This window comes from Pristiophorus japonicus, chromosome 7, assembly GCF_044704955.1.
Source record: "Pristiophorus japonicus isolate sPriJap1 chromosome 7, sPriJap1.hap1, whole genome shotgun sequence".
Taxonomy (NCBI): Eukaryota; Metazoa; Chordata; class Chondrichthyes; family Pristiophoridae; genus Pristiophorus; species Pristiophorus japonicus.
Window position 1 is genome coordinate 249,000,042 of NC_091983.1, and position 18,508 is coordinate 249,018,549.

General features: G+C 47.0%; 1 protein-coding gene across 1 annotated transcript in view; it reads left to right on the plus strand.

The window, feature by feature from the left end:
• Positions 1 to 18,508, plus strand: part of cnih3 (cornichon family AMPA receptor auxiliary protein 3) — a 117,096-nt gene that overhangs the window by 15,021 nt on the left and 83,567 nt on the right. The window contains exons 2-3 of the mRNA XM_070884302.1: positions 5,679 to 5,747; positions 15,086 to 15,133. Coding sequence (XP_070740403.1) covers positions 5,679 to 5,747; positions 15,086 to 15,133 — 117 coding nt within the window. The remainder of the gene's footprint in view (positions 1 to 5,678; positions 5,748 to 15,085; positions 15,134 to 18,508) is intronic.

Sequence of the window (18,508 nt, forward strand, 5' to 3'; positions counted from 1 at the left end):
CATCCACCACCTTCAACACTCACTCCCTCCACCACCGGCGCCCCCTGGCTGCAGTGTGTACCATCTACAAGATGCACTGCAGCAACTCGCCAAGGCTTCTTCAACAGCACCTCCCAAACCCGCCACCTCTACCACCTAGAAGGACAAGGGCAGCAGGTGCGAGGGAACACCTGAAAGTTCCCCTCCAAGTCACACACCATCCTGACCTGGAAATATATCTGGAAATATATCGCTGTTCCTTCATCGTTGCTGGGTCAAAATCCTGGGACTCCCTCCCTCAACAGAGCCGGGACCAATATCCTTGTGGGGGGGGAGGTGGGGTTGCTGGTGCTGTTGGGTGAGGGTTTAAACTAGCTTGGCAGAGGGATGGGAACCTGAGAATAGATTCAGTAGGGAGAGGAGTAAAGCTGGAATTAGAAAGCTAAAATGTAGAAAGTGAGTTTGAAGGACAGAGGAAACAAGCAGGAAAAAAGGTAAAAAAACAAATGTAAAAGCTCCTTGTCCAAATGCACGTAGCATTTGTAACAAAATAGATGAGTTGACGGCACAAATAGATACAAATGGGTATGATCGGATAGCCATCACAGAGACGTGGTTGCAAGGTGACCAGGACTGGGTACTAAATATTCAGGGGTATTTTGACAATTCGGAAGAACAACAGAAAGAAAAGGAGGTGGGGTAGCACTGTTAATAAAGGATAGGATCAGTGCATTAGCGAGAAACATAGAAATGTAGAAACTAGGAGCAGTTCTGACAAAGTGTCATCGACCTGAAACGTTAACTCTACTTCCTCTCCACAGATGCTGCCCGACCCGCTGAGATTTCCCGCATTTTCTGTTTTTATTATAAATAGGAGCAGTAGTAGGCCATTCGGCTCTTCAAGCCTGCACCGCCATTCAACATGATCATGGCTGATCCTCTATCTCAACACCATATTCCCGCATTCTCCCCATACCCCTTGATGCCTTTTGTGTCTAGAAATCTATCTCACTCTTGAATATATTCAGTGACTTGGGCCTCCACAGCCTTCTGTGGTAGAGAATTCCACAGGTTCACCACCCTCTGAGTGAAAACATTTCTCCTCATCTCGGTCCTAAATTTCCTACCCCGTATCCTGAGACTGTGACCCCTTGTTCTAGACTTCCCAGCCGGGGAAACATCCTCCCTGCATCCAGTCTATCCAACCCAGTCAGAATTTTATATGTTTTAATGAAATCCCCTCTCATTCTTCTAAACTCTAGTGAATACAGGACTAGTCGACCCAATCTCTCCTCATACAACAGTCCTACCATCCCAGGAATCAGTCTGGTGAATCTTCGCTGCACTCCCTCTATGGCAAGTATCTCCTTTCTTAGGTGTGGTCTCACCAAGGCCCCGTATAACTGTAGTAAGACATCCTTGCTCCTGTACTCAAATCCTCTTGCAATGAAGGTCAACATACCATTTTCCTTCCTAACTGCTTGCTGCACCTGCATGTTTGTTTTCAATCACTGGTGTACAAGGACATCCAGGTCCCTCTGTACATCAACATTTCCCAAGCCATCACCATTTAAATAATACTTTATCCTTATGTTTTTCCTACCAAAGTGGATAACGTCACATTTATCCACGTTATACTGCATCTGCCATGTGTTTGCCCACTCACTCAACCTATCTAAATCGCCTTGTAGCGCCTCTGCATCCTCCTCACAACTCACAATCCCACCTAGTTTTGTGTCATCAGCAAACTTGGAAATATTACATTTGGTTCCCTCATCCAAATCATTTATATATATTGTGAATAGCTGGGGCCCAAGCATTGATCTCTGTGGTACTCCTAACTGCCCGCCACCCTGAAAAAGACCCGTTTATTCCTATTCTCTGTTTCCTGTCAGTTAACCAATTTCAATCCATCCCAATACCAATTCTATGTGATTTAATTTTGCACACTAACCTCTTATGTGGGATTTTCTCCTTCTGAAAATCTAAATACACTACATCCACTGGTTCTCACTTATCTATTCTATTAGTTACATCCTCAAAAAAATGAAACAATATTGGCTCAGAGGATCAAGATGTTGAATCAGTTTGGGTGGAGATAAGGAATAATAAGGGGAAAAAGTCGATGGTGTGTGTAGTCAATAGGCCGCCTAATAGTAGTTACACTGTTGGGTGGAGTATAAATCAAGAAGTAATGGAGGCTTGTAATAAAGGAACAGCAATAATCATGGGTGCTTTTAACCTTTATATTGATTGGACAAAGCAAATTAGCCAGGGTAGCCTTGAGGAGGAATTCATAGAGTGTATCTGGGATAGTTTCCTTGAACAGTACGTTGTGGAACCAACCAGGGAGCAGGCTATCTTAGATCTAGTACTGTGTAATGAGGCAGGATTAATAAATGATCTCATAGTAAAAGATCCTTTAGGAATAAGTGACCTGAGTCCATGATCAGATCAGCCATGATCGCATTAAATGGTGGAGCAGGTTCGAGGGGCCGTATGGTTGAATTTCAAATTCAATTGGAGGGTGTGAAAGTTGGTTCTCAAACCAGGGTCATAAGCTTAAATAAAGGAGACTACAAGGGTATGAGGGCAGAGTTGGTTAAAGTGGACTGGGAAAATAGACTAAAGTATGGGATGGTTGATGAGCTGTGGCAGACATTTAAGGAGATATTTCATAACTCGCAACAAAAATATATCCCAATGAGAAGGAAAGACTGTAAGAGAAGGGATAACCATCCATGGCCAACTAAGGGAAGGTATCAAATTGAAAACAAAGGCATACAATATGACCAAGACTAGTGGGAGGCCAAAGGATTGGGAAACTTTTAAAAGCCAGCAAAGAACGACTAAAAAAATGATAAAGAGAGAGAAGATAGATTATGAAAGTAAACTAGCACAAAATATAAAAACAGATAGTAAGAGTTTCTACAGGTACATAAAAAGGAAAAGAGTAAATGTTGGTCCTCTGGAGGATGAGACTGGGGAATTAATAATGGAGAACAGTAGAAGACACTAAAAACATCCCAATAGTGGATAATCAAGGGGCTATAGGTAGGGAAGAACTTAATACAATCACTATCACTAATGAAGTAGATAAAATAATGGGACTAAAGGTGGACAAGTCTGCTGGACCTGATGGCTTACATCCGAGGGTCTTAAAAGAAGTGTTTGCAGAGATAGTGGATGCATTGGTTGTAATCTACCAAAATTCCCTGGATTCTGGGGAGGTCCCTGCAGATTGGAAAACCGCAAATGTAACGCCACTATTTAAAAAAGGAGGCAGACAAACAGCAGAAAACTATAGAGCAGTTAGCCTAACATCTGTGGTTGGGAAAATGCTGGAGTCCATTATTAAGGAAGCAGTAGCAGGACATTTGTAAAAGCATGATTCAGTCAAGCAGAGTCAGCATGGTTTTATGAAAGGGAAATCACGTTTGACAAATTTGCTGGAGTTCTTTGAGCTGGGTGGATAAGGGGGTACCAGTGGATGTGGTGTATTTGGATTTCCAGAAGGCATTCGATAAGGTGCCACATAAGAGGTTACTGCACAAGATAAAAGCTCACGGGGTTGGGGGTAATATATTAGCATGGATAGAGGATTGGCTAACTAACAGAAAACAGAGTCGAGATAAATGGGTCATTCTCGGGTTGGCAATCAGTAACTAGTGGGGTGCCGCAGGGATCGGTGTTAGCTCCTGAACTATTTACAATCTATATTAATGACTTGGATGAAGGGACCGAGTGTAATGTGGCCAAGTTTGCTGATGATACAAAGATGGGAGGGAAAGTAAATTGTGAGGAAGGCACAAAAAATCTGCAAAGGGATATAGTCAGGCTAAGTGAGTGGGCAAAAATTTGGCAGATGGAGTATAATGTGGGAAAGTGTGAGGTTATCCACTTTGGCAGAAATAATAGAAAAGCAAATTATAATTTAAATGGAAAAAATTGCAAAGTGCTGCAGTACAGAGAGACCTGGGGGCCCTTGTGCATGAAACACAAAAAGTGAGTATGCAGGTACAGCAAGTGATCAGGAAGGCAAATGGAATGTTGGCCTTTATTGCAAGGGGGATAGAGTATAAAAGCAGAGAAGTCCTACTACAACTGTACAGGGTATTGGTGAGGCCACACCTGGAGTACTGCATACAGTTTTGTTCTTCATATTTAAGGAAGGATATACTTGCAGGCTGTTCAGAGAAGGTTCACTAGGTTGATTCTGGAGATGAGGGGGTTGACTTATGAAGATAGGTTGAGTAGGCTTGGCCTATACACATTAGAGTTCAAAAGAATGAAAGGTGATCTTATTGAAACATAAGATAATGAATGGGCTCGACAAGGTGGATGCAGAGAGGATATTTCCACTCATAGGGGAAACTAAAACTAGGGGACATAGTCTTAGACTAAGAGGCCGCCCATTTAAAACTGAGATGAGGAGAAATTTCTTCTCTGAGGGTTGTAAATCTATGGAATTCTCTGCCCCAGAGAGCTGTGGAGGCTGGGTCATTGAATATATTTAAGGCGGAGATGGACAGATTTTTGAGCGATAAGGGAGTAAAGGGCTTATGGGGAGCAGGCAGGAAAGTAGAGCTGAGTCCATGATCAGACCAGCCATGATCTTATTGAATGACGGAGCAGGCTCGAGGGGCCAAATGGCCGACTTCTGCTCCTATTTCTTATGTTCTTATATTCTTATGTAACAACACTGTGGGAGTATCTTCAACACAGGGACTACAGAGTTTCAAGAATGTGGCTCATCACCACCTTCTCGAGGGCAATTAGGGATGGGCAATAAATGCTGGTCTTGTCATTGACGCCCACATATCCCATGAATGTATTGAAAAAAATGACTGAGTTTTCATCAACAGCACTTTGTGGTAATGGATTGCATATAGGGGCTGAATGACCTCCTCCTATTCCTATTAGAGAGAGACACGGTTCGAAAGGGGGAGTGTGTGCGACTGCAATTCTACTATATTGAGGGGGTCTATAAATTCAGGATGAGGGAAGGGGAAATAATTGGTGAAAGAATACCAATAATAAGTGGGTCCTGTGGAGTGGCTGGCCATGCTTCACAACACTTGAAACATTAATATTTCAGCAGCAGGCTGACAACTTGTGGCTGAAACACACAGACAACTGGTGCAAATCCACGGGACATCAGAAAGTAATGATCAGCAATTAGCAGAGCCAAAGTAGCATAGAGCGAGCATGTGAATGGTAGGCAGTGGCCATGTTACCGGACTAATAATCCAGGGAATGTGAGTTCAAAAACCACCATGGCACGTTGTGAGTTTGAATTCCATTTGTGTGTGAATGTGGATTTGTGTCTTTATCTGTGTGTGAGTATATTGTGTGTGAGTATATTGTGTATGTGTTTGTGTGTATTTGTCTGAATGTGTGTGTCTGTTGCGCTAATCTCTCCTTCTTGACTTGGCTTTCCGTTTTCTGATTAAGTCTCTATGAAATGCCTGTAGTGGTTTCTCTATGTTAAAGGCACTATATTGTGTTATTGTTGTGTCCATCTGTGCCTGTAAATCTGAGTGTATTTATATGTGTTGGTGTGTAACTGTCTGTGTATATCGTTCCGAGTGTGTGCATATGTTTGTGAGTATATGATTGTGTGTATCTGTGTCTGCTCCTTCCCTGAGTGGTGAACCGTGAGGAGTTTAATATCTGACTCTCTGCTGGTTGTGTTGCAGATAATAGCATTTGATGAGTTACGTACAGACCTCAGGAGCCCAATTGACCAGTGCAATCCTCTCCATGCAGTAAGTACATCACAGTCTCCATATGCCATGGAGTACACGGTCCATTCACTACTGACAAACCCTCTATAATCATACTCACTGCATGACAGGTGAACACTGAGGCATGAAGCGAGGGATGGCACCAAGTGTGGGATCTGGGATCTGTACTCTAACCAATTGTCCCCTTAGCCCGTGGTGTCCCCTCTGCCCCTGTCCCCTCAGTATGCTATAGACAGAGCTAAGCGATCCCAGAATAAATGGATCAGATCAAAGCTCTGCAGTTCTGCCACAACTAGTTGTGAATGGTGATGGACAATTAAACAAGTAACGGGAGGAAGAGGCTCCATGAACATTCCCATCCTCAATGATGGCGGAGCCCAGCACGTGAGTGTAAAACACAAGGTTGAAGCGTTTGCAACCATCTTCAGCCAGTAGTGCCGAGCGGATGATCCATATCGGCCTCCTCCTGAGGTCCTGACCATCACAGAAGCCAATTCGATTCCCTCCACGTGATATCAAGAAACGGCTGTGCGCACTGGATACAGCAACGGCTATGGGCCCCGACAATATCCCGACTGTAGTGCTGAAGTCTTGTGCTCCAGAACTAGCTGCGCCTCCAGCCAAGCTGTTCCAGTACAGCTACAACACTGGCCTCTATCCAATAAAGTGGAAAACTGCCCAGGGGTATACCCTGCCCATAAAAAACAGGACAAATCCAATCCGGCCAATTACCACTCTCAATCATCAAGTAAGTGATGGAAGGTGTTGTCGACAGTGCTATCAAGCGGCACTTGCTCATCAATAACCTGCTCACCAATGCTCTGTTTGGGTTCCGCGATGGACCACTCGGCTCCAGACCCTATTACAGCCTTGGTCCAAGCATGAATTCCAGAGGTGAGATGACAGTGACTGCCCTTGACATCAAGGCAGCATTTGACCGAGTGTGGCATCAAAGAGCTCCAGTAAAACTGAAGTCAATGGGAATCAGGGGGAAACTCTCCACTGGCTGGAGTCACACCTAGCACAAAGGAAGATGGTTATGGTTACATAGAAACATAGAAAATTTGGTGCAGGAGTAGGCCATTTGGCCCTTCGAGCCTGCATCGCCATTCAATAAGATCATGGCTGATCATTCCCTCAGTACCCCTTTCCTGCTTTCTCGCCATACCCCTTGATCTCTTGAGCCGTAAGGGCCATATCTAACACTCTCTTGAATATATCCAATGAACTGGCCTCAACAACTCTCTGCGGCAGGGAATTCCACAGGTTAACAACTCTCTGAGTGAAGAAGTTTCTCCTCATCTCAGTCCTAAATGGCCTACCCCTTATCCTAAGACTATGTCCCCTGGTTCTGGACTTCCCCAACATCGGGAACATTCTTCCCGCATTTAACCTGTCCGGTCCCATCAGAATCTTATACGTTTCTATGAGATCCCCTCTCATCCTTCTAAACTCCAGTGTATAAAGGCCCAACTGATCCAGTCTCTCCTCATATGTCAGTCCAGCCATCCCTGGAATCAGTCTGGTGAACCTTCGCTGCACTCCCTTAAAAGCAAGAACGTCCTTCCTCAGATTAGGAGACCAAAACTGAACACAATATTCCAGGTGAGGCCTCACCAAGGCCCTGTACAACTTCAGTAAGATCTCCCTGCTCCTATACTCAAATCTCCTAGCTATGAAGGCCAACATACCATTTGCCTTCTTCACCACCTGCTGTACCTGCATGCCCACTTTCAATGACTGATGAACCATGACACCCAGGTCTCGTTGCACCTCCCCTTTTCCTAATCTGCCGCCATTCAGATAATATTCTGCCTTCGTGTTTTTGCCCCCAAAATGGATAACCTCACATTTATCCACATTATACTGCATCTGCCATGCATTTGCCCACTCACCTAACCTGTCCAAGTCACCCTGCAGCCTCTTAGCGTCCTCCTCACAGCTCACACTGCCACCCAGTTTAGTGTCATCTGCAAATTTGGAGATATTGCACTCAATTCCTTCATCTAAATCATTAATGTATATTGTAAATAGCTGGGGTCCCAGCACTGAGCCCTGCGGCACCCCACTAGTCACTGCCTGCCATTCTAAAAGAACCCGTTTATCCCGACTCTCTGCTTCCTGTCTGCCAACCAGTTCTGCCATTCTAAAAGGACCCATTTATCCCGACTCTCTGCTTCCTGTCTGCCAACCAGTTCTGCCATTCTAAAAGGACCCATTTATCCCGACTCTCTGCTTCCTGTCTGCCAACCAGTTCTGCCATTCTAAAAGGACCCATTTATCCCGACTCTCTGCTTCCTGTCTGCCAACCAACCAGTTCTCTATTCACGTCAGTACTTGTTGGAGGTCAATCATCCCACTCCACAACATTGTTGCAGGAGTTCTTCAGGGCACTGTCCTAGGCCCAACTATCTTCAGCTGTTTCATCAATGACAGTGCCTTTCTCATAAGGTCAGAAGTGGGGATGTTCGCTGGTGAGTGCAGTGTTCAGTTCCATTCGCAACTCCTCAGATAATGAAGCAGTCCATGACCACATGCAGCAAGACCTGGATAACATTCAGTATTGCGATAATAAGTGGCAAGTAACATTCTCGCCACACAAGTGCCAGGCAATGATTATCTCCAACAAGCGAGAGTCTAACCACCGCTCTTTGACATTCAACGGCATTACCATCGCTGAATCCCCCACCATCACCATCCTGGGGGTCACCATTGACCAGAAACTTAACTGGACCAGCCACCAAAATACTGTGACTGCAACAGCAAGTCAGAGGCTGGGTATTCTGCAGCGAGTTTCCCACCGCCTGACTCCCCAAAACCTTTCCACAGCAATAAGCATGGGCAAATGTAACCTTCATATTGATTGGACAAAGCAACTTGGCCAGGGTAGCCTTGAGGAAGAGTTGATCGAGTGTATCCAGGATAGTTTCCTTGAACAGTATGTAGTTTTTAACTACTTAGCAGCTTTTTGTCACTTTGCTAATTATAGCAATTCAACTATTCTCAGGGTTTAGATTGAATTCAAACTAGGAGACTCTTGTTCAGATTATAACAAATGCTGTTAATACAGATATATTGAGTAAAAACAACAGAGATTTATCAAGTAAATTACATTCTATTACAAAAAGTAATACTTAACAAATGATAGTCAGAGCCTGATTCCTGATAGCGTCCTCTCGAGCGACTGCAGAGCTGACTCCTTATCCTCTTTTCCTTTGTTCTTCCTGTTGTCTTGATTCGCACTGCCTTCTGAGTAGAAGAATTGCTTTCTTTGTACCCTTTTTGTGCCAACGTGGCAAGCTAGCAAAATCAGTCCTGGTATATCTCATGTTTTCAATGTCTGAACTTTGAAACCTTGAAAAGGGTCCATTCCATCTCCTAGGCAGTCCCGTTAATCTCTGTACCTCCCACCAGCTGAAACATTCTCAAGATACACTGCCTTTCTACAGATAAGGTATGTCAAGTTATTCTGTACTAAGTTCAACACATTGCTTTGGTTACCTAGGGTGGTTCATTTACCACCAAGCTTTGCTTCTCAGCCTTTCTCCAGTTTAAAACCCATTTTATGTTATATGGCCATTTTCTATCATTTATAAGTAAGTTTTACATACAATCAATGCATATAAAGGAAGTTACAAACATAAAGGTTATTCATTAATTAAAGACATGTAAAATAAGCTTCTTAATTCTAACTTCTAATATCTGTCAATAGGCGATATCTTACAGGATGGTGTGTAACTTGGTGTTCCCATGCGCCTGCTGCCCTTGTCCTTCTAGGTGGTAGAGGTCACGGGTTTGGGAGATGCTGCCGAAGAAGCCTTGGCGATGGTGCACACTGCAGCCAGGGGGCGCCGGTGGTGGAGGGAGTGAATGTTGAAGCGGTTCATTTGTCAAGGTGACAAAGTGAATATAACCTAGACCTATATTTCTTCGCTAAAGATAGCAAAGGAAACCCAATCATCGCCTCCAGAACCATTCTCGATGACTTTCCCAAAGGTCAACACCTCAATCATCCACATTGACATCAAAATCGCTGTCATTACATTAACCACGATGGAACTTCAAAAAAGCAGACTGGGAACCCTTCCAAAGGTCAGTTGACACCAACATCAGGTGCAATCCACCAACCACCAATGCCTTTAACAGATTTATAGCAATTATTAAAGCTGCCACAAAACGCAGTATACCTCGGGGTTTAGATTCCTTGTTAGACGGAAAAAAGTAAGGCTCTCTACCAGGAGTATTGGCTGAACAAGAACCCAGCCACAGCCACCACAATGCTGGAGTCCTTGAACTCGGCGAGACATGAAAGGAGGAGGAGCCTTGTGCAGAAGACTAACTTCACTCACTCCAGCGGGAAAGCATAGACCCTGCTCCATCAACTTGGCAGGGCAAACTCTGCCTATAAACACAGGACAATCATCAGAGTGACACCATTGCATCCCACTTGAGACAAACATCAAAGGCTCCGGTGGACAAGGATTTCGACACCAGGTGAGGCGTCAGCTTTCGACAAAATTGATGGCGACACCAAGATGGTCAACTATGTCTGATCCATTCACCTTGGACGAACTGAACGCAGCCCTGTCAACAAACAAATGTGGAAAAGCTGGTGGTTCAGATAACGTTTATGCAGAATTCTTACAGCACTGGGACACAAAGCGAAGAGATGGTTGACCTCCTCCTCCGAGGTACTGGCTACCGGTAAAATTCCATCTATTTGGAGGGAGACTAAAATAATTACCCTCCTGAAGCAAGGTGTGAATGCTTGTGAAGCCTCCAGCTACCGCCCGATCTCCTTACTTATGTACTTGTTATAAAGTGTTGGAGAGGCTACTATTCCACAGACTAGCCCCCATCATCGAGCCAACCATCCCTAAGGAGCAAGCAGGCTTTCAGAGCGGCCATAACTGCTGCGGCCAAGTGGTAGCTTTAACAACGCACATGGAAGCAGGCTTCCAGCACCAGCTCAAGACGGCTGTAGCACTCATGGACCTGTCAGTGGTGTATGACCCAGTATGAAAGCATGATCTGCTTTTCAAGCTCTCCACCGTTACCCTGCAGAACAACAATTCATCTTCTCAACTCCATGCTTCGCAACCGACGCTTCCGTGTGTACACCGACACTCAGAAGAGCAGTTATAGGACATGTGCTCTGTCTTGGCACACATGTTGTTCAACGTTTACACCAGTGATCTGCCCGAAATAGAGGCTCACAAATTCGCTTACGCTGATGACATTGCCTGGGCCACGCAGAACATGAATCTGTCCATCACCGAGGAGACCCTGACCCGTGATTTACAGAGGACGGAGGCCTACTTCCGCCGATGGCGACTACAGCCCACAAACCCGCAAAAGACCATCACCATGACATTCCACCTCAAGACCATCAAGCAAACCAAGCTTTGAAAGTCTCCTTTTGCGGTGCCAAGGTAAACAATGCCAAAAGCCCCTCCTATTTAGGAGTCGCGCTTGATCGCACCCTGTCATACAAACAGTATCTCCAGAACCTTGGGAAGAAACTAAAGAGGGGTCAGATTGATTAAGAAATGCGCTGGATCCACATGGGGAGCAGATGCTCAAACCCTCCAGACGGCAGCACTCGCCCTGGTGTACTCTACAGCGGAGTACTGCTCTCTGGCACAGCTCTCCAGTCCACATGGCAAATCCGTTAATGTCCAGCTGAATTCTACTACAAGAATTATCAGTGGTACTCTTTTATTGTCACCAACACCTTGGCTGCCCGTGCTTGCAAACATCGCACCACCACACCTATGCCGCCAATATGCAGTCTCCAGATAATACAACCACTACACCAGCAAAGACAGGCTGATGCAGACTGACTTGAACAACCTACCACCAAACTGTCTCAAATCTAGAAGGCCATTTTGGACCACAAGGACTGCATCGAAGCCCTTCAGAGATCTCCCCTCAGCCTTGAATACGATGGCGAAATGCTTGGAAGAACTGTGACATATGGAATGGATTTCGTATAGACCCCACAGTACAACCTGAAGGATCAAACCTTCCTCGCAAACAGTGGACAACCATCAACCGCCTCAGTGGTGGCTAGTGGGAGCCTGCTGAGTGCATCGGCGCAGTTTTCAGTGCCCGGTCTGTGCCAAATTGTGTAGTCATAGGCGGCTAACGTAGGTGCCCACCTCTGTATGCGGGCCGATGCATTCGCATTTATGGCCTTGTTGTCGGCCAAAAGGGACGTTAGGGGTTTGTGATCTGTCTCCAGCTCAAATTTCTTGCCAAACAGGTACTGGTACATTTTTTTTACTGCAAATACACATGCTAGCGCTTCCCTTTCTACCATCCCGTAGCCCCTTTCTGCCTGGGACAGACTTCTGGAGGCATAAGCTACCTGCTGTAACTGACCCTTGGCATTAACATGCTGCAACACACACCCGACCCCATAGGATGACGCATCGCACGTTAGAACAAGTTTCTTACATGGGTCATATAACGTTAACAGTTTGTTAGAGCACGCAACTTGTTATGCACCATCAAAAGTCCTTTCCTGGCTGTCCCCCCAGACCCATTCGCGACCTTTGCGTAGGAGCACGTGTAGCGGCTCTAACAGCGTGCTCAATTTGGGAAGAAAGTTACCAAAATAGTTCAGGAGCCCCAGGAATGAACGCAGCTCCGTCGTGTTATGGGGTCTGGGTGCTCTCTGGATCGCTTCCGTCTTGGATGCAGTAGGTCTGATCCCATCTGCTGCTACCCTCATCCCCAGGAATTCTACCTCTGGAGCTAAGAAGACGCACTTCGCCTTTTTCAGTCGCAGCCCTACCCGGTCCAGTCTGCGTAGCACCTCCTCCAGGTTGTGGAGGTGTTCTTCAGTATCGTGACCCGTGATGAGGATGTCGTCCTGAAAAACCACCGTCCCTGGAATCGACTTGAGGAGGTTTTCCATATATTTCGCTGAAAGATCGCGGTGGTCGAACGAATCCCGAACGGACATCTGTTATACTCAAACAACCCCTTGTGTGTCGTGATGGTGGTCAGCTTCTTCGACTCACTCGTCAGCTCCTGGGTCATGTAAGCTGAGGTTAGGTCCAATTTTGAAAAATGTTTGCCACCGGATAGCATCGCAAAGAGGTCCTCCGCTCTCGGTAGCGGGTACTGGTCTTGGAGTGATACCCGATTGATGGTGGCCTTGTAATCGCCACATATCCTGACCAACCCATCCACCTTGAGCACCTGAGTCACTGAATTCGACTGGCGAGATGATGCCTTCCCTCAGCAGGCGGTCCAATTCGCCTTCTATCTTTTCCCGCATCACGTACGGCACCGCTCTGGCCTTGTGGTGTACTGGTCTGGCGTCCGGGTTTATGTGAATCACTACCTTGGCCCCCATGAAAGTGCCGATGCCGGGTTAAAATAATGAGTCAAATTTGTCCAGGATCTGTGAGCATGATACTCGCTCCACAGAAGAAATTGCATTGACATCGCCCCATTTCCAGTTCATGACAGCAAGCCAACTCCTCCCCAGTAGTGCGGGACTGTCCCCCGGGACAATCCAGAGTGGCAACCTGTTTTCCGAATCTTTGTGGGTCACGACTACCGTGGCGCTGCCTAGCACTGGAATGATCTCCTTTGTATATTTCCGTAGCTGTGCGTCAATCGGCAATAATTTTGGCCTCCTGGCCTTGGACACCTTTTGAACTGTTTGATACTCATCAGGGACTGGCTGACCCCCGTGTCTGGCTCCATTAATACTGGGATGCCACTGAGGAGCACTTTCATCATTATCGGTGGTGTCCTGGTATATGAACTGTATATGTGCGCCACATGAACTCGCTGGACTTCAGCTTCCAGCGATTTCCTCCCAGTATTCATTTGGCCTCGTAGGGCTTACATCGGGCCCGTCCTCCTCATACATCAACCTGGCTGCAGGCTTCCTGCACATACGTGCCAAGTGACCGCTGACGTTGCAGTTTCTGCAGGTGTATTGCTGATACCTGCAAGCTCTGGCTGGGTGTTTGCCTCCACACCTCCAGCATGAGCTGGAGGCCCCGTTGTTGGAAACAAAAGGTCCATTACCAGTCGATCGTCTCTGACTGTCTCTGTAACTGTCCTTAAGCGCACCATTAATAGGTGTTGATGGCCCCATTACTGGCCGCATTGTCCATTGCGATGGCATGAATCGCTGTTCAGCTAGCCATTGTCTCTGTTGAATTCCCCCTTTGGGTTTGACTACATGCTGGGGCATGTCCAATTGCCCTTGTCTGCCTAGAGAACTGTGTGCCGTGTTAACAATGTTGACTCCTTGGTCATTTGCCGCATTTGAACCAAGATTTTTGTCATACATCATTCTGGTCTCTTCCTCCCCTGAGATAAATATCTGGGCTATCAGAGTCACCGCTTCCATGGTCAAGTCTTTGGTCTCAATCAGTTTCCTGAAAACCCCAGCGTGCCCGATGCCCTCAATAAAAAAGTCTCACAGCATCTCCGCTCTACATGCATCTGGGAACTTACATAGGCTCGCCAGTCGCCAGAGGTCTGCCACGAAGTCAGGAACGCTTTGCCCTTCTCGCCGCCGGTGTGTGTAAAACCGGTGTCTCGCCATGTGCATGCTGCTCGCCGGTTTAAAGTGTTCCCCGATCAACTTACTGAGCTCTTCAAACGTCTTGTCCGCCGGCTTCTCTGGATCTAGAAGGTCCTTCATCAGGGAGTACGTTTTGGATCCACAAACCGTCAGGAGATGAGCCCTGCGTTTGTCGACCGAATCCTGTCCCAACCATTCCTTAGTGACAAAACTTTGCTGTAGTCTCTCAATAAAATCGTCCCAATCATCACCAACACAGTACCCCTCTTCTGTGCTGCTAGTGGCCATGCTCACGTGGTTTAAATCCCAGTTTCTCGTCGCCAATGATATGTCCTTAATATACAGTATAAATGCACACGAGGCCCATACTTGAGAGAAGGTCACTCTGTGACCAGTTACCTTTATTACCAAGACCTCAAGTGATGAAGGTGGGTGGAGCTTCCCCTTTTATACCTGAAAGTCCAGGTTAGGAGTGTCTCCCACAAGTTCACCCCCTTGTGGTCAATGTTCTCAAGGTGCACAACTTAGGTCAGCTAATACATGGGATACAATGATAGTTGAATACATGACACCTCTCAGCCCCCGATGTCCCCTCGGTCCCCTTGGTCCTCAGTGACCGTTAGTCCTCGGTGTCCCCTCAGTCTCCGGTGTCCCCTCAGCCCCCTCGTTCCCCTCAGTCCCCGGGATCCCCGATGTCGCCTCAGTCCCCTCGGTCCCCTCAGTCCCTGTTGTTTGCTGAGTATTGACTGTGTTGCTTGTCAGTGATTCAGCCTCATGGTCTTATTCTTTTTCCTTTTCCTAGCGAGAGAGGCTGAGAAATATTGAACGGATTTGCTTCTTACTGCGGAGGGTGAGTAATTTGATGAATAATGATGGACTTTAGGGCTCCCCTGCTCTATGCAGAGATTTGTGACAGGACTTGACCAATAGATTTTTGGCTATTAAGGGAATCAAGGGATATGGGGATAGTGCAGGAAAGTGGAGCTGAGGTAGAAGATCTGCCGTGACCTTATTCAATGTCGAAGCAGGCTCAAGGGACCAAAAGGTCTAAAGCTGTTCCTAAATCTTATTTTCTTGTTCTTATGACCTGCTAGGCAGAGAGAGAATGCTGATTCACCCCAGATCACGGGGTCATGGGCAACAATGTCGTGGCATTGGCTGATGCCACTTAGGGTTCGAAGTATTTCCACACCAGATCGCAAAGATTTTCACTTTTTCTCCTTTTTCCCTTGCTAGGAGTCCACAATGTACACTGTCTCAGAGCTTTACTCTGTATCTCTGTACCTGCCCCGGGAGTGTTTGATGGGACAGTGTAGAGGGAGCTTTACTCTGTATCTAACCCCCTGTACCTGCCCTGGGAATGTTTGATGGGACAGTGCAGAGGGAGCTTTACTCTGTATCTAACCCCCTGTACCTGCCCTGGGAGTGTGTGATGGGACAGTGTAGAGGGAGCTTTATTCTGTAACTAACCCCCTGTACCTGCCCTGGGAGTGTTTGATGGGACAGTGTAGAGGGAGCTTTACTCTGTATCTAACCCCGTGCTGTACCTGCCCTGGGAGTGTTTGATGGGACAGTGTAGAGAGAGTTTTACTCTGTATCTAACACTTTCTATAGCTGAATTGTTTAATGCTGATTGTATGAAGACTGAAAAAGTGAGGAAGATAAGGGTGTTATGTATTTAACCCTTTGTAACCTGTATTACACTACCACCAGAGGGCTCACCTGTTGGAGTCCCAAGGGATCCCAGCATCTCTTGAGAGCACGGTATATAAGCAGGCCACCCACGAGCTACCTGCACTCTGGAGTTGCAATAAAGAATCTAAGGTCACACTTGCTCATTGTACACAGTACTCAGTTTCATCCTTCATTATGAGCATAACAATTGGCGACAAGGTAATGAACAACCGCACGAAAATGCAAAGAACAGTTGGTATCCTGGAGAAGTTCTCAGAAGGGGATGATTGGGAGGCCTTCGTGGAGAGACTCGACCAATACTTTGTGGCCAACAAGCTGGAAGGGGGACGAGAACGCCACCAAACGAAGGGCGATCCTCCTAACTGTCTGTGGGGCAACACCCTCTGGCCTCATGAAGAATCTCTTGGCCCTGGCAAAACCAACAGAGAAATCCTACGAAGAATTGTGTACGCTGGTCCGGGAGCACCTAAATCCTAAGGAAAGTGTTTTGATGGTGAGATATCGGTTCTACACGTGTCAACGATCGGAGGGCCAGGAAGTGGCGAGCTACATCGCCGAACTAAGGCGCCTTGTAGGACATTGTGAGTTTGAGGGATTCCTAGAACAAATGCTCAGAGACTTTTTTTGTACTGGGCATCGGACATGAGACAATCCTTCGCAAACTGTTGACTGTAGCAACTCCGAATCTGAGTAAAGCCATAACGATAGCCCAGGCATTTATGTCCACCAGCGACAGCACCAAGCAGATTTCGCAGAACAAAGAAGTTTCGGCCAGTACTGTGCATAAAGTAACGTCGGTTTTGAGCAGAAATGTACCGGGCAGAATGTACACGCCGGCTGCTGTGGCCCGACCTCAACTGACCCCGAGTCCGCCATCATCTGTTAATGCGAGGCAGTTAACACTCTGTTGGCGCTGACGGGGTGATCATCGGCCCCATCAATGCCGCTTTAAGCACTATGTGTGCAATGGTTGTAGAACAATGAGACACCCCCAGCGAATGTGCAGGCGAGCTGCAAACCCTGCAACCCACCACGTTGCAGAGGAAAATCTGGGGATCAGGTTGAATTGGAGACTCGTACTGAGGAGGCAGAAGTGTACGGGGTACACACATTCACTACGAAATGCCCACCAATAATGTTGAAAGTTGAACTGAACGGAATTCCAGTATCTATGGAACTGGACATGGGGGCAAGTCAGTCCATAATGAGTAAAAAGGCCTTTGACAGGCTGTGGGGCAAAAAGGCACACAGGCCCAAGCTCAGCCCCATTCACACCAAACTTAGACCAAGGAACTAATCCCTGTAATTGGCAGTGCAGAAGTCAAAGTCTCCTATGACGGAGCAGTACACGAACTCCCGCTGTGGATTGTGCCAGGGGATGGCCCCACATTGTTTGGCAGAAGCTGGCTGGGGAAAAATCCGCTGGAACTGGGACGACATCCGAGCGCTTTCGTCTGTCGACGACGCCTCATGTGCCCAGGTTCTGAGCAAGTTCCGATTGTTGTTTAAGCCAGGCATTGGAAGCTTCTCGGGGACGAAGGTGCAGATCCATTTGGTTCCCGGTACACGACCCATCCACCACAAGGCACGGGCAGTACCATATATGATGCGTGAGAAAGTAGAAATTGAGCTGGGCAGGCTGCAGCGAGAGGGAATCATCGCGCCGGTGGAATTCAACGAGTGGGCCAGTCTGATTGTCCCGGTACTTAAAGAGGATGGCACAGTTAGAATTTGTGGGGACTATAAAGTAATGATTAACTGTTTTACGCTATAGGACCAGTACCCGCTACCCAAGGCAGACGACCTATTTGCAACCCTGGCTGGAGGGAAGACGTTCACTAAGCTGGACCTGACCTCGGCCTACATGACGCAGGAGCTGGAGGAGTCTTCGAAAGGCCTCACCTGCATCAACACGCACAAAGGTCTGTTCATCTATAACGGGTGCCCGTTCGGGATTCGGTCGGCCGTAGCAATCTTCCAACGGAACATGGAGAGCCTGCTAAAGTCGGTTCCTCGCACCGTGGTTTTCCAGGATGACATACTGGTTACAGGTCGAGATACCATGGAGCACTTGAAGAATCTGGAGGAGGTTCTTAGTCGGTTGGATCGCGTGGGGCTCAGGTTGAAACGCTCAAAGTGTGTTTTCCTCGCGCAGGAGGTCGAGTTCTTGGGAAGAAGAATCGCAGCAGACGGCATCAGACCCACCGACGCCAAGACAGAGGACATCAAGAATGCACCGAGATCACAGAACGTGACGGAGCTGCGGTCGTTCCTGGGACTCCTTAACTATTTCGGTAATTTCCTCCCTGGGTTAAGCACCCTGCTAGAACCCCTACATGTGCTACTGCGCAAGGGAGACGACTGGGTATGGGGGAATTCACAAGAGGCTGCCTTTAAGAAAGCCAGAAATCTGTTGTGTTCAAACAAACTGCTTGTCCTGTATAACCCATGTAAACGATTAGTGTTAGCTTGCGATGCGTCGTTATACGGGGTCGGGTGTGTGTTACAACAGGCTAACGAATCAGGGATT